Source organism: Nothoprocta perdicaria, unplaced genomic scaffold (genome assembly GCF_003342845.1).
Source record: "Nothoprocta perdicaria isolate Ctin4 unplaced genomic scaffold, notPer1 scaffold_389, whole genome shotgun sequence".
Lineage (NCBI taxonomy): Eukaryota > Metazoa > Chordata > Aves > Tinamiformes > Tinamidae > Nothoprocta > Nothoprocta perdicaria.
This window is the reverse complement of record NW_020455631.1, coordinates 307126-329184: the sequence shown is the minus strand read 5'-3', so window position 1 is coordinate 329184 and position 22059 is coordinate 307126. Positions and strand designations below refer to the sequence as shown.

The 22059-nt window shown below is 50.3% G+C and overlaps 2 protein-coding genes and 1 long non-coding RNA gene across 3 annotated transcripts in view; 1 reads left to right on the top strand and 2 right to left on the bottom strand.

Moving 5' to 3' along the window:
* CCDC9B (coiled-coil domain containing 9B) overlaps positions 1–16626 on the top strand; it is a 29582-nt gene extending 12956 nt beyond the window's left edge. The window contains exons 7-14 of the mRNA XM_026044857.1: positions 1721–1795; positions 2945–3129; positions 4356–4417; positions 4897–4950; positions 5409–5514; positions 7418–7475; positions 7777–8485; positions 15339–16626. Coding sequence (XP_025900642.1) covers positions 1721–1795; positions 2945–3129; positions 4356–4417; positions 4897–4950; positions 5409–5514; positions 7418–7475; positions 7777–8454 — 1218 coding nt within the window. The 3' untranslated portion in view covers positions 8455–8485; positions 15339–16626. The remainder of the gene's footprint in view (positions 1–1720; positions 1796–2944; positions 3130–4355; positions 4418–4896; positions 4951–5408; positions 5515–7417; positions 7476–7776; positions 8486–15338) is intronic.
* Positions 16627–20849: 4223 nt separating this feature from the next.
* On the bottom strand, positions 20850–21275 carry LOC112952069. The gene is made up of 2 exons (XR_003250323.1): positions 21156–21275; positions 20850–21038 (listed from the first exon to the last, which is right to left on the bottom strand). It is a non-coding gene; the product is annotated as an uncharacterized LOC112952069 (long non-coding RNA).
* Positions 21276–21298: 23 nt separating this feature from the next.
* On the bottom strand, positions 21299–21745 carry INAFM2 (InaF motif containing 2). Its single transcript, XM_026044865.1, has one exon. The coding sequence runs from the start codon at positions 21632–21634 to the stop codon at positions 21299–21301; it is 336 nt and encodes a 111-aa protein (XP_025900650.1). The 5' UTR covers positions 21635–21745.
* Positions 21746–22059: the final 314 nt, after the last annotated feature.

The following is a 22059-nucleotide window of genomic DNA, read 5'->3' as shown; positions in this document are numbered from 1 at the left end:
CTCTGTTTGCAACAAGTTCCCAGAATAGCAACAGGCTGAGGGAGAAGGGCAGCCCGGCTTTGCCCACAGGGCTGTGGAAGGATGGAGAGTTGTGTGGTGTCCTGGGGACACATGGCGTGCGTCAAAGCAGGGGCTCATGGCTCCCAGCCTCAGTTTCCACAGCAGCTTGGAGCTGTCTCTGGCATTTCCTAGGCCGTCTGTGCTCCTCCTCTCCTGGCACGCAAGCCCTTCCCCATGGGGACTCATCGGCTCCAGCTCTTCCGCTGGCTCCTTCCAAAAACCCTTTGCTCTTAGAGCTGCTCCCAAAGCTGAACTTCCATCTGCACCTTGCTCCCCAAATGAGCCCAAGCAAGTTTCTGCCCAAATAAGCCAAGTTTCTGCTGTTTTATCTTGCTGTAAACACAAGGCCTCACTTTGGGGCTGCAGAGCCCAGTTGGGTCCCCAGCTCTTCAGACCGAGCTTTACAAGGGAGTTGATGCTGAACCTGGAATGTTTTTGAGTTTAGAAGCATTCTCAGCCACCTTGTGGAATGGATACCTGTGTTATGTCCCGGCATCTGCTTACACAACCGTCTGCCTGTGCCCACAGCAGCAAGGTTGTTGGTTGTTGCAGGCTGAGCACAGTGTCTCCTGAGCCTCAGGGCTAGCAGGAGCCCCCAAGGGCTGCTACAAGGAGGGCTGCCCCAAATCACAGCTTGCYTGTGTGTGCAGGGCTGCTCCTGCGCCCTGGCAGCCAAGGGGCTGCCCCTAGGCTGGGCTCCCCAGCCTCCTACATCCTGAATCACTGGCTGGCAAAGAGCAGGAATGAAAAAGCCCCCTCGTCAGCTCGGCTTGGACTGTGCAGTGCTCCTGCCTTCTCGAACAGCTGAGCTGGCGGGTTTTGTGCCCTTTTCACTTTGTGCTTCGGTTTTGCCTGGCTGTGCAAAACTGGGCGCCTTGATAAGCCCAGCATGGCACACGCGCTCCGTCAGCAGCAGCCCTTACCCTGGCCGGGTGGCGGGGAGCCCCCCTACCCATGATGTCACCTCACGGAGGCAGGACACCACGCTCTGCAAAGCTTGGTGGGCTCCAGAGCGCGGTTTGCTCAGACCCACCAGCACCTTAGGACAGCCCTGGTCAGGGCTGCGTCCCTGGCAGCTCCTGCARTCCCTCGGGGAGGCTGAGAGGGAGTCCCACAGAGAGGCTTGGACTGTTGTATGCCCCTTATTTAGCATTTGCAGCTTGGTAAGAGGGAGAGAGAGGCTGATTTTCACCTTCTGCCAGGCAGGGGGCTATCAGTGCTAGAGCAGGGAGGACGGAAGGGAGGACGGAGCCTGGCAGAACCACACAGTGTTTATCATATGACCCAGGGACAAAAATCCCTCCCGCCTTTACTAGGGGTGACTAAGCTGCTGCGCAGCTGAATTACAAGCTGTGCCTTTGGCCCACATCTACCAAGGTGCTTAAACCTCCGTCTGCCTTGGAAGCCAAGGAGTCCACTACACATCAGCTCTCTGGCTCTGGTTGTGGATGTGCAGGGACTCTGGGGAATGCACCTCTTTTCCTTTTTGCTTTTTCTTTTCCTTTTCCCTTCTTCTCCATATAATTTTGACTCAGGCCCCTGGGAACCAGGAACTTGCTTCTGGGCAGCTCTTGCAGCTCCTGATGAGACATAGGGTAGGCAACAGCTCCCCAGCACTCCCTCAATCCTTGGAATAAGTCCTGTGGCTACTCCCTTGTAGGCAGAGGAGCGGAGAACAGCAGAGAAGAGGAGATCGGAGAGCAACAGGGCTCCAGAAAGTGACCATGGACGGAAGGTGAGCAGGGCCCATGTCCTTGCAGGGCACAGCACAGGGGACAGGGCCACCTCACGCTATGGGCAGCATGGGTGTCAGAGGGGTAATGACCCAAAAAATTCAAGCGGGAGGTTGGCTGCTTAGCTGTTGAGGGGATCTCATTTAATTGAAAGGGGTTAATTACCACCGTGTGGTTGGTGCGTGGGTCTTCTTCGAGGCTTTGCTGAGCAACTGAAGGAAAGCCAGCCCTGGCAGCGCGCGCCTGCCCTTCATGCCTTGCTGTGGCTCCTTAAACCCCTAGCACCACAGCAAGGATGCCAAGAAACACACTCACTCACATAGCGAGTGGCACAGCCCTAGCTGTTTTCTCACCCTGGCACATTGGCTCGTGGATTGCAAGGCTCAGATTGTATTAGCTATAGCAGAAGCTGGGTAGGATGGAGGTAAATTAAAGCCCGCGCCTTCCTGCTGACTGTTTAATGCAAACCCTGGAGAACACGTTGGCTCCCCTGGGGCGGCAGACACTCTTAATTAACGGAGCAAAAGTGGAATAGCCCCTCCCCAGGGCAGTTCATCAGGAGGATGCAGATGGGCTCTTAAAACATGGATGCAGAGCAGGGCAACATGAGTGGCGAGTTTCCTGTTGCAGGAACCAAGGAAACACTGCAGCTCAGGCCACAGAAATAGTGGCAAGACCTCAGCTCAGGCAACAGCTGCAGATGGAAAAATCGAGGATTTTAAGTGGGAGGAATTTTAAGCATAAGAAGTGAAACGAGTAGTAAAATCTTAGACTATCTATGTTAGCCTAGGAGAAGTRGGACAACTATAGAGAAATACAGTGCCACTGGTAGCTGTTACCATTTCTGTATATCCCTGGAAGGGAGCAGTCACTACTTCTGACTTGGTCATGGACTCATGACACAGCTCCAAGGGAATCACATAGCTTCTTCCTTCCACAAGTTTCCGTCTCTGTGAAATCAGAAAAAAAAAAAAAAAACAGCCATCAGCCCTGGGCCAGCATGTTTGGGCTGTGGGTGAAGTAGAGCCCTTCTACGCGCGCAAGAATCCCACCTTGTTCCATAGTGACTTCATCTATTACTGAGTAGGGACCACAGCAAGCGCGGGCATTTTCAGTGAAAAAAGACCAACATGCTCTTTCGTCCCTGCTAGGAGGGTGGGAAGTCAGCCCAGAAAGGCCCTGGAGACCTGAGTTTCCCCATGAGTGGACGGGAGCGCTCGGAGTACATGCGCTGGAAGAGGGAGCGGGATCAGATCGACCTGGAGCGACTGGCCCGTCACAAGAACGCCAAGGGCGAGTGGCGACGGGCTTGGGATGTGGAGAAGTCGGAGCACATGTAGGTCCTGCACTGCCCTGGGGTGGTTGCTTGCAGCAGTTTGACTGGCTGAGCAGATGTGCAATGCTGGCCCAACCCCAGGCTGTCATCTGCTTCCCCCTGACCAAATCGCTGTCTCCCTTTCTGCTCTTGGCTATAGTTCTCATGGGGACCAGATACCAGGGCTCTCCTTGACAGTTCTTTCTAGCAGGAGGGCTCCTATGCCAATAGAAGGTATTTTGTGCTGGCAAGGATTGCCTGCTTTGGGTCTGAGGTGCACTCAGAGGGGACATGGGAGGGGAGCATGAACCAGCGTTGAGTCTGTGCTTGGAGGGTCCTCAACTCCACATGGACAAGTGCCAGGCAGGGCCAGCTTAACTGAATCTTCCTCATCTCACAGACTCAGTCCTTTGGGGCCCTGCAGTGCTAGAGGGTCACTTCGAAKATCACCCTTTACAACGCATGGGAAATACTGGGGAGAGTGATATGGGTGAGCTCTCCACAGGGTCTGGCTCCTCACTACTTCAAACGCTCTCCTGTTAGCCATACTTCTCCATTTGGGTGACACTGGCTGGACAGCTTTGGAGGGCGGCTTGGTGCCTACACCAGGATAGGGTTTTTATAGGGTGTGGAGGACGTTACCTACATTTGCTGATAAGACCCTCTGCCCTTGTAGGGGGCAGATAAGTGGGAGAATCTTTTGGCTGAGGAATGAAGCTAAATCCAGAGATTTTTAGTCACTGAGACCCCAATAATTGGAGGTGAATTGATGTAAGTGGGTGCTGAATGCCACTGGCAAGACAACTCTAAAACTTACTGCTCCCCTTCTCCAAGACAAGAGCAATAACACGAGCAAGCAGGATTAGATACCAAACCAAAGAGTCTGATCCAGTGGTCTGATGCAAGATGAGAAGCTCTGAACTACTTCACATTGTATTTAGAGCTGTTGCATTACAGGCCTCTGCAGGCTTCACAGAYGGTCATAGAATAAAATAACAACAATAAAAAGGTGGGTACCGATGCAAAGGTTTTAGGGGTTCTCCTTTGGTGTAGAATTGCCTCACAACCTCATGTCTCCTGGTCAGTTCATGTAGTTGCAGCTCCTGCAGATAAAACCACATTTGCCAGTGAGTAGGTGCAGGAGAGCTGAGGGCTGGAGCCTGCAGCGCCTCGAGGCCTGCTGCCCACACGCTTTGCACGCGGGAGGAGAACCATCAGGTCTGACGATGCCTGTTTTTAACCTGCAGGTTTGAAGAGGACTTTGTTAAGGATGGGGAGCCAGCCTTGGATAATCCCAGCAATAAGAAAGGTTGGCAAGGGACACCTAGATCCTGTCCTGACACTAGTGAGGGTTGGTGGGGCTGGTGGCCGCCGGCTGCACAACTCTGTTCTGCTGGGGCCAGCACCTCCGTGCGTGGTGCCAGGCCCTCAGCCCCGCTGCTTGGCAGGGTGCTCGGGGGATGGGATTGGAGCCGAGCGGGGTCTTTTCACCTTCGCAGGGAGAGCAGCGGCATGGGCTGTGTAACCTTGCTGAGCGCAGCACGGAGGCACAGCCCTGCCTCCTTTCCCAAACACCGGTTTGAGAGGCAATCCTATCCTGGAGCACATCATCTCTGATCCCTGTGGCATGTGCTAGCTTCTTTACTCACCAGAGCCCATTACGACTCCTGCTTCTCAGGAGAGGGACTAGCACAACAAAGCTTTTCCCTTGTTTGAATGCCAGGCTCTCTGCTGCACATCCCCGCTGAAGCGTGCTTATTCCGTGCATGCTCTGCTCTGTCCTTCCAGGGGGAAGAAGCACAAGGAAATTCCAGCACAGGGCCTTTCCTCACGAAGGAAGAGGTGAGTAAAGCACAGGGCTGCTGCATCCCCCTGCTACCTATCAGAGAGAACCCCGTGTCTGCTCCAGTTGACAACTCTCTCCTATCTACTCCATCTGGGAATGCCTTTTAGGGACACTGTGTAAGAAGATCTCAAATACCCTCAAGCAGGGCCAGCTCAACCTAACCCTGAATTCACTGGCACTGAATTCACTGGTGCTGAATTCACCAACCCATTCACTGATAGTTCTCTCGTGCGAAAATCGCGGGGGAGGCAGTAACCAAGGAGTGGCAGTAACAACTACAGCTTGAATTCAGAATCAAAAATGCACATTAAGCACCCTTCAATCTTACCTTTATATTTACTGCCATAGAAAATAAGACAGTATTCCTAGAGCTTCTGGTAGTTCCTGCTATAAGGTGGGGGTAAAGGATGGCAGCCCCCTCAGCGCCCCATGTCCCTTCCGCCCTGACTTGTAGGTGGAGGCCAGCACAGCGTGAATGTGAGCGATGCTGCTCCCAGAGCAGCGGCCGCCATGGGCAGTCGGGCCAGAGGAAAGGACAGGCTGACCGGCAGAGCAAGAAGGTAAGAAGGCCGGGGGCCGAGGCACTTAGCAGCAGCTGTGCTGCGTGTTGGGGGGCTCTTTCCTTGCCTGGCCATGGAGAGGGGCTGAGGGAAAGAGAGGACTTCATTTTGGTGCAGTTTGGGGCACCTGCAGCATGTCCTTCGTGTCTCCAGGGTCTCCCTAGCCCGTCCTCRAGGCCTGGCAGGGGCCTCCTCTCCCCGGCTGTGAGTGGCCCACAGCAACGTGGAGATTCTTGCAGCAACGCAGTGATTCTCACAGCAATTCTTGCAGCAATGTGGCTATTCTTGCAGCAACACAACAATTCTTGTAGTAACACAGCAATTCTCACAGCAATTCTTGCAGCAACGCAGCGGTTCCTGCAGCAGCCCTTGCTAAACGCCAGTCCCAAGGGCTGCAGCTCGTGGGTTCCCCACATTCCCCCCGGGAGCCCCTTCCCTCACTCCTCTCCCTAGTTAAACCTCAGTGCAGTTTCCCGGAGCCACGCGATCTAAGGGGATTAACAACAGGGGTTGTCCCGGCCCTGCTACAGGCAGCAAAAGGATGCACTGCCCCTTAGGCACTTCAAGCCTCCTTACTTACTAAGAGCACAAAATCATCCCAGTGGCTCTTAATGTTAGCGGTCTCCAACCAGCCTGGACAGTTAAGTCCATGCAGTTAAACAGGTGCATAAATAGGCAAGACTTCTTTTTTTTTTAAAACGTTGCTTTGATTATTATTGGTTGTGCTTTGAGGTAATAACCACACCTGAGCAGCTATAACCCTTACCTAGTTATAGGGGAGGTTGGGAACCTATTTATAACACAACATACAACCAGACATGGCCAGAGTAGTCACAGCCAGGTTAAACCTGACATGCCACCACTCCCCTTGTGGGCCCTGCGACCTACCCAGGCCCCAAAGAGCAGCCACGGCCAGCCCGGGGCAGCCTTGTTGGTGACCAACCCTATTTCAAAAGCCAAGGTGCGACCACCACCAMCACCACACAGGCAAGTGTCCCCATCCCCTGACCCCCGCCTCCTGTGGTGGCATTTTTGGTCTATGGTAGTGCTGTGCACTACCTTCCTTCTGGGCGTGTAGCCAGTGCACTGCAAGATGCCCATGCAGGTACCTGCTGTAGGATGCGCTTACTCTAAGTGCCAACACACCTTATTTATCACATCTATATGCTTTACTTTGGTGACACGCCAGCCAGCACACAAACAGGCTTTTCCAGACTCTCCCTGCCTGGTAGCCCTGCATGGGCAAATGCAGATTTAGTCTCAGCCTGTTAAATTCAAAACATGCTGCAGAAAGCGCTGCCCTGTGCAGCACTCGGCTAAGCTGCCCTCTCCTCGGCACAGGGCGTTGTAGCTGCTGCAAATTTATATGGGGTCAAAACGTCCTGCCAGAARACCTTGCAAGAGACTGTCCTCTAAGCATGAGTCAACACTGAGATGTTGTCTCTGAAAATCCTGGAAATCCTGAAGAAGGGCATTTGCCCTGTTCTCAAACTACCCAACGCATCTTTAGGTGATGCTGATGGGAAGAGAGCGCCTGGGCTGACTGACCCATATAGCCACTCTGCTCACACATGTGCAGGTCTCTGGCCTCCCGTGCAACCTCCCAGCAACGTCATCCGCCTCTTTCTGCCTCCATGCCTGCCCTTGTGCAGCTCTGGGGCACCTGGGCACCGTGGGGAAAGCAAGGCCGGACTGGAGCTCACCTCGGTTGGCAAGGGGGTTTATGTTTGTGTGTCTGGTGGTACCGAGAGCTTTGCGGGTGCCCAGAGATGGAGCTGGGCTGATTCTCTCTGCCAGCTTTACCCTCTGTGGTAGAAACTGCTGCTGAGGCACTGGGCAGGGAGAGCGGCTTTGCCCCCTGAAGTTCCTTCAGGGGCCTAAACTCCGTGTTTTGTCTTGGCAGATGGGATGCAAAAGAAGGCGATGACATGTCTTTTCTGAAGGACGACCCTGACAGCCAGGTGAGTTTGCCTGTTTGGAGCTGTCAGCTTTCGAGAAAGAGGCAATATCAAGAAAACCTGAGACCCTCAGCAAGGGCAGCGCCCTGTGTACAGCGCCCTAGAGAATGCACCTTAGAATGGTTGGAGAGCAGCCTCCCTTCTTCCACTGACCCTCTCCCAGCTTGTCTTGGTCCCTGAACACTTCTCTTCGCTCACATCCTTTAACATCCTCTGAAGATTCCTCCTCAAACGTTGGGAACCACCACAGTGCCGTACACTGATGTTTGAATAAGCTGAAATAAATATCTCCTTCTTTTCCCAGCAGATCCTCAGTACGGACAAGCTGAGAGGCAGAGGTGAGGAAAGGGTGGAAGACAACTGCCCAGGAGAGCCGGAGAAGGCAAGGCAGCCAAGTCTCTCAGACCCTGAGGCCTCCTCCTCCCAGGAGCTGCCAAGCAGGAAGGTCCCAGCTGCCCGCAACAGCTGTAAGGAGGAAGCGCGAGCGGTGAAGGAACACAAGGAGGTGCCTGTGGCCACCAGTGGTGATACTGAGCCAGGGAGCACACAGAGCGAGGAGGGCGCTGGGACCACCAGTGGTGCTGCCGGCATCCCCTCGGAGCAGGAAGGCCTGGGCGGCACTGCAGAGACCTCGTCGTTGCCCCTCAGCTTAGAGGGGAGCACTGCTTCCGAAGGGGAATCCTCTTCCAACAGCGCTGGGGGGAAGCTGGGCATGGCAGCAGGAGGCAGATGGGAGGCACGGCCCATGCCAAAAGGAGGGGAGGAAGCATCCCCAAACAGAGCCCTTGAGGGGCAAGCACTTGCACTGAAAGGAGGCGAAGGCACCGAAGGCACTGAGCACAGAGCAGAGCCTCTGCCCTCGATGGCTGACAGCTCCAGCAAGACTGTTGGGTCTGAGCAGGACACAACGGAATCACCGCCCAGTGATGGGGACCAGGCTGAGGGGCGCAAGGACGAGGACAGCGGGGACTCTCCGAACTAGCACCGTAGGCCCTGTTCACCAGAGACAGAAGGTGAGTTCCTGATCCCTGCCTCTGTGGCATGTTCCTCATCCCACAGTGCTCACTGGGTACTGCCATGGTACAGGTCCATAGCTCTGTCCTCTKTGGACTATGAGGGCAAGATATAAAATACCTCTCCAAAAGTGTGCATTAACAGTGCTATGGATCCTTAGGATGGTCTAAACCTGTACCGCCAAGACTTGCCCTGGAGCAGATGGTGAAAGCAAAAGAAAAGGAGGGAATGTGGGTAGAAAACAGGGTGGGTCTTGGGCAGAAAACCAGTCAGCTGAGTCTGGTTGGTGATGCCCATTAGCCCAGGACCCCCACTGATTCTCCTCCTGGGAGAATCCTGGGAGATCCTCCTGGGGTCATCTATGACAGGTGAGGAGAGCAGCATGAGTTTATTCTTGTCTCTGCAGTGATGACAACTAGATGTCTCTGCAGTGAKGACAACTAGAATAAGCAGAGGTCAGGCAGAAGGAAGGCCAAGGAGAGAGCGCAGGGACACTCTGGCACTTGAGTTCTCAAGCTGGTCATTCCAGGCTGGTAAGCGATGTGGGTCTCAAGACCACAGGCACTAGATCAGTGACAAATGAGGATGTGAGCCCAAAACCAGATTAGGTTGTAAGGACCTAACTCAAACTTCTCCCCAGCCATGTGGCCTTCATCTTCACCTCACATCGGTGGAGAGAGATGGGTCCCTGCAGGACACAATCCAGCCTAAGGCCTGACCTGCTCTCAGGACCCTCCTGTCTGTGCTCCTTAAAAAGAGAGAGGGCAACTGCATTCCTATGGAARCACTTGAGGCAGCTGCCCCAAGCACCTGGTCCTGGTTCCAGGAGGCTTTGCCTTGGACCCCTGACCAGCAGCTGGTCATTGACTTTGCTTAGTGTTCACCTCAGAGGCACCAAACAAGCTTAAGGATGAAGTGGTTAAGTTGCTACCAAAAAGACTTTCCCTATAATCTGACTCTAGACAAAAGGCAGGGAGAAGTGCAAGTGTCAGAGCTACTGGAAAAAATAATAATAAAAAAGAGGCAAAGCATCAGGAACCAGCAGGAGCTGCTTCTGTACAGGAACTAAAATGCCTTGGAAGAAATTATTTTCAACAGTATTTAGGAAAACACRAAGGAACACCTGGATGCACAGAGCAGGAGAGGGACAGCACAGTGCAGAAGCCAAGCCAGGTGTCTCCAAAACCTACCCAAAATATCTAGGGTAGAGGATGAGGGAACTGGAGTTATCCTGGGTGATGAAAGCAGTAATTGCTTAGACACCAGTTAAGAGGAGATAAATTAGAGGAGTTGCCCATTTTCACTGGGGCAATCGACAGTAGGACTTCGAGTCCACTCCAAGCCCAGCTTTTTACTCCATCGCTATTCTGTAATTAAGGCAGGTTTATGTATAAGCACATCCTTAGGTTTGGGGAAAGGCAAGGTAGAGAAGGGGAAAACGAGGGGTTAACATATCCCCAGACTGCTGGCACCGCTGTCCCTCTGTTCCCATTCTCATCGCTACTTTTTTCCTTTACAACTTCATCTCTGTCCTCATCTGCCTGCCTCTCTGCAATGCCCTTCTCGCTTTCCTCATCATTCCCRTACCTCAATTCCATGCCTTTCCCAAATAGTTCAAGCTGCATTTCCAGGTGTGCTCAGATTATGCACTCAGCATCAGATACAACCCTTTGATGCAGATGGATCATGGCAAGATGCATCCTTGCCTTGATACCTACTGAACATCCAAGAGATGCTTCAAATTCAAGGGAGCCCTGTGTGGGACAGGGATAGCAGGTCACAATGCAAAGTCAACCAAAAGATGTTTCCACCTCTCCCAATAGCAGCGCTGATAGGAATTGGCCCAGCTACCTAATTTAACCAAATTCATTCTCTCTTATCCCAATGCGCTTGGCCTTGGCCCCAGGACAGTCCTTTATCTGGTGGGGTTTCCCAAATACTTGTGATTGGCGTGAATCCTGTTGTAATTTATTCGCAATGAGTACAGCCAAGAGGAAGACAGAGGTCCTGTCCTGAAGCATCTGTTCTCTGGGAGCATCCGCCAGGAACATCCCCCTGTAGGGAACAAGGGCGAGACCTGAGACCTGGATTTTTCCACCAGAGCAGTTTGGTCATGTCCTCATGTCCATGTCCAGCAGAGCTCCTAGGAGCAACAAAACGGCAACAGCAACGAGAAAAACAAAAGCTTCTTAGGCTCTAGTTGGTTAARTTGAGAGAGCATTTGGAGCAAAAAGGCCCTGTGCCTATTCCTGCTGCTGCTCTGAAGTTCCCAAATCAACATGACAAGCTGCGTAATGACACAGATGGCAGGCAGAAATAACCACAGGCTGCTTGCAGTCACTTCCCTTCTCCCTTGGCTTCTGCTTCCGAGCACTCTCCAGACATTACTTTCAGACCAAAGTGCTGAGAAAATGCTGCAAAGCCTTGCTTTATTTTCCACATAATTCTCCCTAAAATGTTATTTCATAGGAACATCATACTTTGGGGGTTCACTTTGCCAGCAGATRTCCCAAACAAGTAATTTCGCAAAGAGAAAAAGGACACTCTACTTGCGGTAGAAAAGGCTCTTCAGGCAGAAATTGGGCATTGCATGTTATATGCAGAGACAGAGAGAGAAGCTGGCTTAAATTTGCAGCAAAATGCAATTTACCTTTTATCAATCAGCATTCACATACAGCTACGAAATGCTGTGCATCTGTAAGACTATTTTATCTCCAGGCAATAGTATTATGGGTAAGCAGGTCACTACCCTTTGAAAAGGGGGGGAGAGGAGGGCCACAAGATTGTGTTAAATTTTATAGTGAAGCACAGGCWGAGATTTTCAAGGCTACTGTGCAGGTGTGAGACACCTTTTCCAAAGTGTGATGTTTTTAAAGGCTTAAGAAGCAAAGGAGGCTGTGATTCCAAATATGAATGGAGAGGTTGGGGTAAGACCTCACTGGATGCAGTTAATAGAGAGGTCTCTAATTCATAGTAACTGGGAAAAGAGCCTCGTTAAGGAAGCTGAAAGAGCAGTAAGATCAAGTGGTAAGAAAATAACAGAAAAAAAGACCTACACTTTTCCCCTTTCAGTCAGAATGCACAATCTACAAYGTGATTATTTGCTTGGTGTCTAGCACCATGACTTCAGTGGCCCAAAGGCCCTTAATTATTTGCCTCCGCTCACTGTGTGAGCATAATCTTTAAGGAACAGGTAGTCCTCATTGAATGGCCCATAACGCAGTTGAGAGGCTGTGGGCAGCTCACACAGTTCTTAGCAGCTTATGTTTACAGGGAACTGCTGACGTCCCTGCCTAATGGCACCGATGCCACGTCAGGCCGCCACAATGACAAAATCAGCCCCTTGCAGCAGGGGAGAGAGGGGGCGTCCGCCACCCTGTCGCGCAGGAGTGACAGCAACGCGCTGCCTCTGGGGACATATGGCTTGGTGGGTGTCGAGACAAGCGGGTTGGTGGTGCAACAGGTCTCTYGGGGTAAATCCTGCTGTGTCCCAGTAGGAAACCTTCCCTGTGCCCTGCGTCCACGGAACTRGCAGCATTTTATATCAGAAAGATGATGAATACAACTGGGACCCCCTCCCCGAGACAGGCAGACATAGCACATTGCCTTTAAGAAGGGATTACCTAGGCATGTGTTATCGAGACTGGTTAATAAACCCCTGTCAGGATGTGATCAGTAACTTTCTAGAGAATTTTTTTTTCTGTCAAACCAGAGATTTGAACAAAAGCAAAACATGCACCAGAAGCACGTCTGCTTTGACGTTTCGTACTTTATGAATTGCAAACTGGAGGCCTCATTAAGCCTTTTCGAAGCAGAAAATGTTTGCGCTATGTTTTGAAATACTGCTGATTCCGTTTTGAGAGCGCAATTTTGAGCAAAGCAGCCAGGTTGCATAATTTTGCAACATGTGACCTATGAAGTCCCAAAACAATTTTCAAAATRTAATTTCCCTACAGCAATTTCTGCTGTGGAACAGAATTACATGTGATGCCAGGGACAAGATCTCCAGAGCAGAATTCCACACAACTGCAAATATCTGCCATATAGATATTTGTAGCAGCAGCAATGACCAGTAACCAGTGATAATATTCTCTCCATCTGCCCTGCTCCTGAGCTTATTTGGACATATATCCCACTCATTCATGTTCACATTTATGCTGTCCATTTGTCTCCACAAGATGCTCCTTGCATCCTCCATGCAAGGAGCAGCCACTGTGTGGCTTTCACAGCTTCATTTGCTAAYATCTATTTATGGTCCTAAAAAAAACCCTGCACCTTCAAACCACTGCGCAGAGAGCACGGTGGGGCTTTCATCCTTTGCTTCAAAGAACAAGGAATAAATATTTACCCAAAGTGAAGGCCTGGAATCCCTGGAGACTGTCCAACAAGGCCCAGACAAGTAAATGATACACAAAAAAACACAGCAGCTTTTCCCTGAAGTCTCCTGAGAAAAATCAATCCTTAGAGAAAATGCAGCTGGGGGTGAATTTCCAAAGCAGCTCCAGGGATCTGACCCTGCAGCTCTGGCTGACGTAAACAGGAGTGGGGCAGGCAGGGCCTGTGTGCTGCAGGATTGAGGAGGTCGGCAGAGGTCAGTTTTGTGATGCAAGCCAGTGCTAAAGGTTGTGCTGCAGCAAGCAGCAGAAGCAGAAAGCATCGCGTCTCAATACAGTTTTGGAGCTACTGGAGAACATACCAGTTTCCTCGAGGCTCAAAAGATGAGAAGATATCATCTGCTGCTGTACCTGGCTCTGGATTGGCAGGCTAGGTTCTCAAGGGGCTTCACTGGAAGGTCACCATCATACTGGGAGCACTTCACATCCCCAGAGCACCACGTACCACCGAACGGGGAAGTTTAGTCCTCACGCAGAATTCAAGCACTTTGACCTAATACAGGACTTACTGCAGGAGCTCTCACTGGGAAGTTATGGAAGCCACAGGGGAAAATACTATTAACACTGGGAAACAGAGGAATTGTTTGAGAGCTGTTCTGGAGCAAGGACTCAGACTGGAGAAACACGGGGAAAGACTTGAGGGATGTTGGAGGAATGATCTGAAACAGCTGTAGTTGAAGGAGGGGCTCAACTTTGAAGGAGGTCACCTTTGAGGCTGACCTGATAAAAGTGTCTCCAGCATGGATTAGGTGACACGATGTCTGTAAGAGCAAGAGGCTGTGCTGGATGACAAAGGTGCCTACACTCCTGTTGGTGATGGCTGTAAAAGCAAATGTTTTCACTGACCCTGAAAAGCGTAATGACACCCATCCCAGCTGGAAATGTGCACTCTGCGCTCCTCAGTCTCTCAGGCACTTGGGAGGAACTTCTGTCTCTTCTTGGGTTTGCCATGGTGACTGTTGGAAACAAGAAACTATGACAAGCTGTTAACACCTTTAGTTTCATGATTTTATCTATCTCTTTCTGGCCTTATAGTAGGTATGAAAAGTTACTAAATACTTGTTTTTAAAAGCTACGGATATCTAACAAATGGTCTTTACGTATTATGTCAGAGTTTGCTTGTGGTATTCCAGCCTTTAACAGAATCAAATCATCTTCAGGGACTCCGGTTTTGCCCTAGAGTAACTAGATAAACTCCCTTTAGCTCCTTTCAGCTGCAGGAGCTTCATGTGCCTCCATCTTCCTGACATTAGATTTAAGCAGCAGGTCCTGCATCTAATCTGTCATTGGCTTGAATGTCAAAGTCACCCCAGTGACTCCCCAGGTCCAGCCAGACTCTGTTAGGATGAGAAATATGAGGCACATTGGGTCCTTTGAGCCAGTCCATCAACGATCTGCATTTAAGCTTATCACAGGACAGTGACAAATGGGGTCAAATTTGGCACCACATTCCCTTGGTGCTGATGGGAGAGCCAAAAGCAGCACATGGCCACACTGCCCTCTTTGAAGGATCCAACACCAGCCATGGTAACATCATGCTGGAGCATTTACTGCTTGCTAAATCCCGGGCCAGCCCTTGACTCATGTAAGCAAAAGAAGATCCAGGGTGAAATGAGAGAAATGCAACTCATGCTGCCTAGTTACTAAAAGAAGTCATGACTTTAGAGGAAGCCAGGGTCCGAGTTATAAAGATTCACTAAGGCACAGTAAGAAAGTGGCTACATTGCAATGATATCACTGCAAACAGGGAGGCARTGAAAAGCAGGAGGTTATCTAGAAGAGTTTCAGCAGCATTTATAATAAAATAGATTAAGACTAAACCGAGCTAGCCCTGGAGTCAGCTCAGACTCATAAAACAAGTATTTTACAGTACTTAGATTTCCAAGCACAACTCAAAATGTGCTTCCTGACCCTCTCAAACAGTGCTCAAGCCCAGCAGTGTGTTGCTACAGCACTACGCACTCCCTCGGGAGCAAGATACAGCCAATCCCAACCATCACACAGATGGGACAACAGCAAGTGTCTCCAGCAAGTCTTGGACTCCCCTTTTATCCGCACATAGCACTGACTATTTCAGTACCCTTTGGATTTGAAGGCAGATACAGGAAAACACCAGCTCAGCGATTCTAAGCAGCACCCAAGCAGCTGACAGCAAAGAAAATAATAGAATAAGAGTGTCTCAGTCCAGAAGCAGCTATAGGACAAGAGGCTCTACTTACAGGCTGAAGGAGGGGTGGGAGCGCATTTAATCCAGATTTGGGTTGTCCCATGGGCTGTGGAGCACTGAGGCTCCTTGCTGCTCTGACTAGGTATCTGGGCTACGCTCTGCTGGTTCCTCACCAGGGGCCCAAGCTGTGCAGGAAGGTCACAGTGAAGCTCAGCAGATGGTTTTCACTTACCGCTGGGCGATCCCCAGAGACTGCTAACCCCACTGCTCTCTTTGCTTCTGTCTTGCCAGGATTACATACTGGAGGCGGTGGATGAGAAGAGGAGCCTGGCCTCATCTTCCCTCTTGCACCTCCTATGAAAGTGGCTTTCAGCACCTGCCCTGGGCCTTTCAGCATCCAGTCACTGCAAATGGGAGGTGGGGGGAGGGTTCCCAATCCAGGCTCCCCCCTTTCCTGCACCTAGTTTCAGTGCCACCCTTAGTTAATCCAAGGTCAAAGGACAGGGCAAGCTCTATACAGACTGCTATCCTTCAGAGAAAACACCGCCACTTTTCTCTTGCATTTGTTTTTCTTCTATAGCAAATGTGTGGCAAGCCAATGGAATGTCTACTGGATGCACTTTATTTAATAACTAATTCTGCTAAGAGTTAAGATTCAGCTTTCCAGACTCCCCAACCCTTTCCTTTCCTGACTGCCAGGACCTGGCTCAGGCCAGGGGTGATGGAAGCTATCCCTTACTCTTGGTAGGGAACAGGTGACAAAGCAAAGGACTGGGAACAGCACCACATAGGAGATGGGGCTGGGAGCAGTTACACTGTAGTTCTATAGATGGGTGAAAAACTAGCATTCAAAGCAGCTCTTGTACTAGGGTTTTAAGCTACTGAGGTGTTGGCAGAGATGCTCAGTAGTCGCAGAAGTTGCGGGGCACAACGGGGATAGAGCACTCATGAATTACACTGGGGGAGGCAGAGGCTTTGGACAAACACGCATCAACCAGGCTGTTCTATAGGTTTAGAGCTTGCTTTTCTCCTCCTGATAGATTTAGCAGGGCGTAAGAAGCAGAGGCTGAACTGGCACCACAAGAAAGGTCMTTTTTCCCAAGAAAGGAGGATGGAGCAGGTACATAGAGCTTGGCCAAGCACCAAGCTTGCTTTATATGAATGGGAAGTGAGAAGAGGTGAGAAGTGAGACTTCGAGTTAGGTAGACACTTGGAGTTGGATGTGCTGAGCAGGTCAGGGAGGGCAGCACAAACCTAATAAGCTTCCTTCTCAACAGCCCTGTTCCAGGAAGGGGCCAGCACTGAGAGCCTGGGCAAACTGGAGTCGAAGCTGCAGGTTTCTTAGCAAATGCTTTCACCTCTCCAGTTGTGCCTTTTGAAGCCTTGTGCTGAAATAAATGGAAGTAGCTCCCCTGGAAGCTGCTGCTCACAAATTTTGACTCAGCCTTAAGAAATTTTTCAAAGCAAGCAGTGGGATGAGCATTTACAAGGACAAGCAAGCAAGGGTCACATGTCTGTGGATCTCAGAGCAGTCTGAGACGCACAGCAAGTGAGGACCTAGCTGAAACAGTGCAACCACTTAAGAAGGGGGAAAGCAGGCACAAAGAATAAGACAACGCAATTTCTAACTTGTGAACRGCAGAGCAACAAGGATATCCTCATTTTGAAATGCTGCCCTGACACTGGAAGCAGTTTCAAGAATAAATGTATGTGCAGACATGTGCATGTGGGGATTTACTGAATTTCACAGCAAGAGCATTTGCTAACCAAGCAGCAGATTGGTGATAAGGTTGGTACGTGTGGACTGAAATACTGTACTGTTTTAATAAACTAATATTGCACAGATGTATGTTTTGGTTTTCCAAGGTAACTCTCATGCACAGCACCTATCTAATGCATCCATATTGGCTTCAGCACCAGCATTAGGCAAGAGGCACCTTTCATGCTTTATTGGTGAGGTGAAGAGGTTTCTTACTAAAGCCCTTAAAAAAAAAAAAAGCTCTTCCAGTGGGCAAATTTTACCCTCATTTTCAACACTAACTGTGTAGTTAAAATTGATGTCAAAATTGATTTCACAGACTCTGCTGAATTAACTCTTGATTGGCAAAGAGACTAAGAACAGAGAAAAAAAGCTTAGCCCAAGCCTAACAATACACCTAGATAAAGATGGAAACACTTCACTGTCCAAACCTTTACAAGGTCAATTACTACACGAGGCAACAACAGAAAACACTGACAGCAATTGTGGATCTCCACTTCTGTCTCAGTAAGGCAGATTATTAAGAACAAGGAAAGTCCCAGGAAGACAGAGGCCACTAGAAGTAAAAACGTAACTGAAACCTTCAGCAATTTTCCACACCAATTCCTGAGCAGATAAACTCCTTGCAAATGGCACAGAAGAACAAAGCTAAAACTGGCATTTAGTGAGAAACAGTTTTGTATTTAAGCTGCGCAGAACACTAGTTAGCATATTTTAAGCTACACAAAAAGCTTTATAAAGTCAATTAGAGGCACAGAGCAGGAGGGGATACAGCCCTGCTGCGAAGTTCAAAACCCTGCCTGCTGCTTTCCCTTGGAAAAGGCTGCACAAGGGTAGCTCAAGCCCTTCAAAAGCTCCCAGACCCTGCAGGCAAAGGCATCAGGCAGAAAAATCCACAGCCATTTCCTAGGCACCCTGAAGTAGTGCAGGGATTCGATGCCTGACCAGAAATGATGCTCACTAAACAGAGAAGTCAAAGTTCAGCTCCTGTACAGCTCCAGCACAGCTGCAACTCTTYTTGATATCATTGCCCTCTCCCTGCACTTAGAGAATATCTCCCAGGACCCACAGCTAACCATCCGTAACACAGACTTGTGTGTAACACATTGCAGAGGGGCCCATTGAGATTGAAACAGTCTTCTCTGAAGGGGACACAGGATGCACAGAAGCGGGCACTGATTTTTGTTATCAACACTTCATCAAACAACTGCTTTCCAGCTACACTGATGAACTAAGACAAAATCCAGAGTGAAAAACTTCCTTCTCAGAATTATGGGGCTGCTCTATGAATGTGGACTTAAGATCTTAATACTCRTTACATCAGTCAGGACAAAAAATTCATAGAGGGTAAAAGCAGCTGAAAGGCAGCTTTTAATTTAAGCTAGCTGCTGGAGCACGTTACATGCTCCAGTAACTTGCTTTGCCAGCTACTCCCCTTTCTTCTGGTCCCTCTGCATGCAAGTTATAGCCATGTGTTCTCCTTGAAGGAATGAAGCTCAATGAGACCTTTCCAGTGTGAGCAGAGGCCAAGTATTATATACCAATAGGTAAGTGCAAGCCCAAAGGAATCCACATGCAAGGAAAAAGGGTTATTACATGAAGAGTTTTCTATTTTTTTCCCCATAAGAGAAAAATAGGAAAAAAATGGCCTGGCCTCAAAAATACCCAAATTAAAAAGGCAACTTGCACACAAAAAAAAAAAGACAATCCATTTTGATTACTAAAAATACTTGTAAAGTGTAACTAGTCTCTGATTTCTTAGTTTGCCATGAAAAGCAATGAGCACAGGAACATGTGCTCATGCAGGCTGGCTACACTATCTCAAGGGGAATGCATTTCCTCCTGACAAGTATGATTTTCCAAGCTGTGGCAAGAGCATGGAAAAGATTTTCACTGAAAAAMCTGGGTCCGAAATGGCTTTGAGAACCAAGGCTGCTTAAATCCCTAAGCCTTCTTGGCCATTAACCCATGATCTCTGCATGGTTACAAGCTAAACTTTCCCCTTGCAGACACAGTACAGCAATAATAAATTTAATAGAATGCTCCAAAGCCAGCTTTAGCAAGTACAAAAATACRTGAATTTCACCTAAATCTCATTTTGTCAACAGGGAAGAGAGGATGCAGAGGCAGTTTAAGAACATACCAAGCCTAAACTGCCATACGGGAATGATGATAGCTGCAACCAAATTAACACTGCCTATAAACTAATTTTAGCACTAGGAAGGATGGCAGTTGTTAACAACAGATCTATGCCCTTTGGGAAAGGGGATCCGAACAGGGGTACTCACCTAGAAAACCTCCTCTATCAATATCACAAAATGGGTGAGGGCCTTTAAGTTGCTGTGCCTGCATACAAGGCATTTCCACAGTTACATGGCAGGCTGGAAAAGGGCCATACAGCCCATTTAATTCAATTTACTCCCTCTTCCATCTGCTCTACACAGTCATGCTCTATTAGTCTTCTGAGAGCAATTGTTTTTAAACTGAAAAATGCCAAGAGTCCATGCACGTCCAATGCACTGTTCAAAACCACGACAGTCTCTCCCCTTTGACCAGGATAAAAGCCAGTTTCTGTATAATTCCGCCTAACTTTCACTTATCTCTAAGAGAGGGTTTAAAAGCTAAACACAAGCTGCCTCCCAGAGATGCTTCCCAACTGCTTCTGATTTTAGTAGCAGATAAAAGGAACAGGCTAAACTCCACTGGCACCAAAGAATGGCCCTGTTTCCTTTCTCCTTTACTCCTCCATCTCAGAGGACAGAAAATGACCATTTGTACAATCAGAGAGGAACTACAAGCAGTATCATTATCACCGTGAACCAGAACATCTACATGCACCAGGCAGCCCTGCACACAGGTATCAACACACTACAGGCAGAACAGCCAAAGGAGTGAAATCACACACTGCTATGAGTAAAGGTGGTAAAAACATGAAGGCTTTTGTCAAAAATGTCTGAAATAATGGTCTGTATTGCTTTCTACTAGCTATCCACTTTCTCCAACATACTAAGAAAGTACAGACTGTGCTGTTTGCTCTCTGAAAAACTCGAAGGTGAAGATCATGTGTAAATCAATTTAATTTGCCCAGTTTCTTTATGCAGGACATCTGTTCTTGGTTTCTGTCTTCAACAGACACTGCAAAGGAAGTGCCAAGTTAGAGCAGGCTTAAAGCTAAGACACCAGGCTAAGGCATAGAGATTTAGGCATGAGGCTTCTATCTCCCTCAACTTAAAAAAAATAATACTGAAGTGCCATATATTTTACAGTAGTGATTTGCACAATTTCAATACACATGCCCCACCTGAGCACTTTTTTTTTTTTTTTTTTTATCTGCAGCATTAGTGAAGGGAGTCTAAGCTCCAGCCATCCCTTCCCCCAGCAGCATGCTGCACAGCTTGGCAACCCAACAGTTAACTCCTCTTACCATCAATCTGAAGAATAGGTCCTCAGAATGACAAAGGTCACCAAGTGACCTCACATTCAGCAAGCCATCAAAGATGCTGCTTCTTACACCATCACTGACTGACCTCATCTACAGACATTATGAGGTCCATTTTTGGCACTGCATGTCAATACAGCCATGCAGGACAGTCCTCAAGACTCCATGGCACACAAGCATCACCTTCTRAGGGAAGGTGATGGTGGGCACAGAACTAGTGGCACGACCCGAGATGAGACTAAGGTGCCAGGACTCGCAGTCTCCCTGCAAATGGAGCATCCCATTGCAGTGCCCACCAGAGCTCCCTGCAAGAGCTCCAGCCTGTTCTGCCATAAAAGCTCAGGCCTCCTCTCCTCGCACAGGCACAATGGGGACAGCTGGAGGAGACCAATGACAAGTGAAGTGACACAAACACTGCCATTCACCCCTTACCACCAGCAAACCCTTCTTGCAACACAGGGGAGCCCTAATGCTCCTCCCTGCTGCTCCTCCCCACCCTGAAGAGAATATACTCTGTTACAGAGACTTTCATATTGGGAAAATATTTTAATATAGTAAACAAGTCAATTTACCTTCCACAGATTGTTTTTTAAATAAAGTTTACGCTCATTATTAAACAAACAAACAAAAAAGAATGGTTCCACTTAACGGTTTACAGCCTCTAAATCCATCTTGTCCCCAGCTGATCTTGCAGACAGTGAAGGGTGCGGACACCGAAATCCTTTCGGAGGTAACAGGCCGGCATAAATAGCAGAGCAGTTCGCAGCAGGTCCGCATGGAGAAACGAGCCCCGCTGGAGGAGGAGTAAGGGCGGGAAGAGAAGAAAAAAAAAACAGCCACAAAATTCCCTTTTGGGGGGGGTGCAAAAAAAAAGGGGGAGCAGGGGAAGAAGGGTRCAGGGAGAAAGTACCGGAGTCTGTCCTGGTGGAAACGTCTTCTTCCCTTGTTCGCCCCTCGGCCGCCTCCGCCTCCAGGCCGCGCTCCCGCTGCGCCAGGGGCGACCGTTAACGGTCCCTGCGGAGTGGGCGCGGGCGACCGTTAACGGCCGCTGCGCTACCGAGGTGGGGGGGCGCCCCTCAGGCGCTGTCGCGCAGCCGGCGCAGCGCAGGCGGCGGCGGAGGCGACGCGAGCTCCGGCGCTGGCCGCAGGACCCGGCTGCTGCGCTGCTGCGTGGGGCTGCGAGGCGGCGCCGCCGCCGCGCACCGGCTGCCAGATGAGGCTGTAGTAGACGGCGAGCACGATGGCGGCGAGCGAGACGGAGAGCACGTAGGCCAGCACGGTGGCCAGACGCACCCACTTCTTGTTGGTCTTGGCCGCCATGCGCGCCTTCTTGTCCCCGGTGTAGGTGGCGGGCTTGCCCCGCTCCGCACCCGCCTCTTTCTCCTTCATGGGGGCCCGGCCCTTGGCGCGCTGCTCCACCGTCCCCTCCGTGGTGGGCGCTCCTCGCCGCCGCCTTGGCCCGCACCGCCCGGCTCAGGACATGCTGCCGCTGCTTCCTCCTGCTGCTCCTGCTCCTCCTGGGTGCTGCTGCTGCCGCCGCGGCCCGCGCTGCTCCTGCTGCCCGCCGGCTCCGCCAGGCTCGGGGGAACGCGCAGGGGCGGGAAAGGGGGCAGCGCTCACGCGGGGCCGCCCTTAAAGCGGCAACACCGCCCACTCCGCGGCCCCTGAGGAGAGAGCGGCTCTTTGGCTTGTCCTTAAAGCGGCGATGCCCCCGCCCGCGCTCCCTGCTTTGCGCGCGTGCGCGACCGTGGCGCACCCCTCTCCGCGAGGCCGTTAGGGCCGTCGGGCGCCTCTGTGAGGCGCAGGTGGGAGGC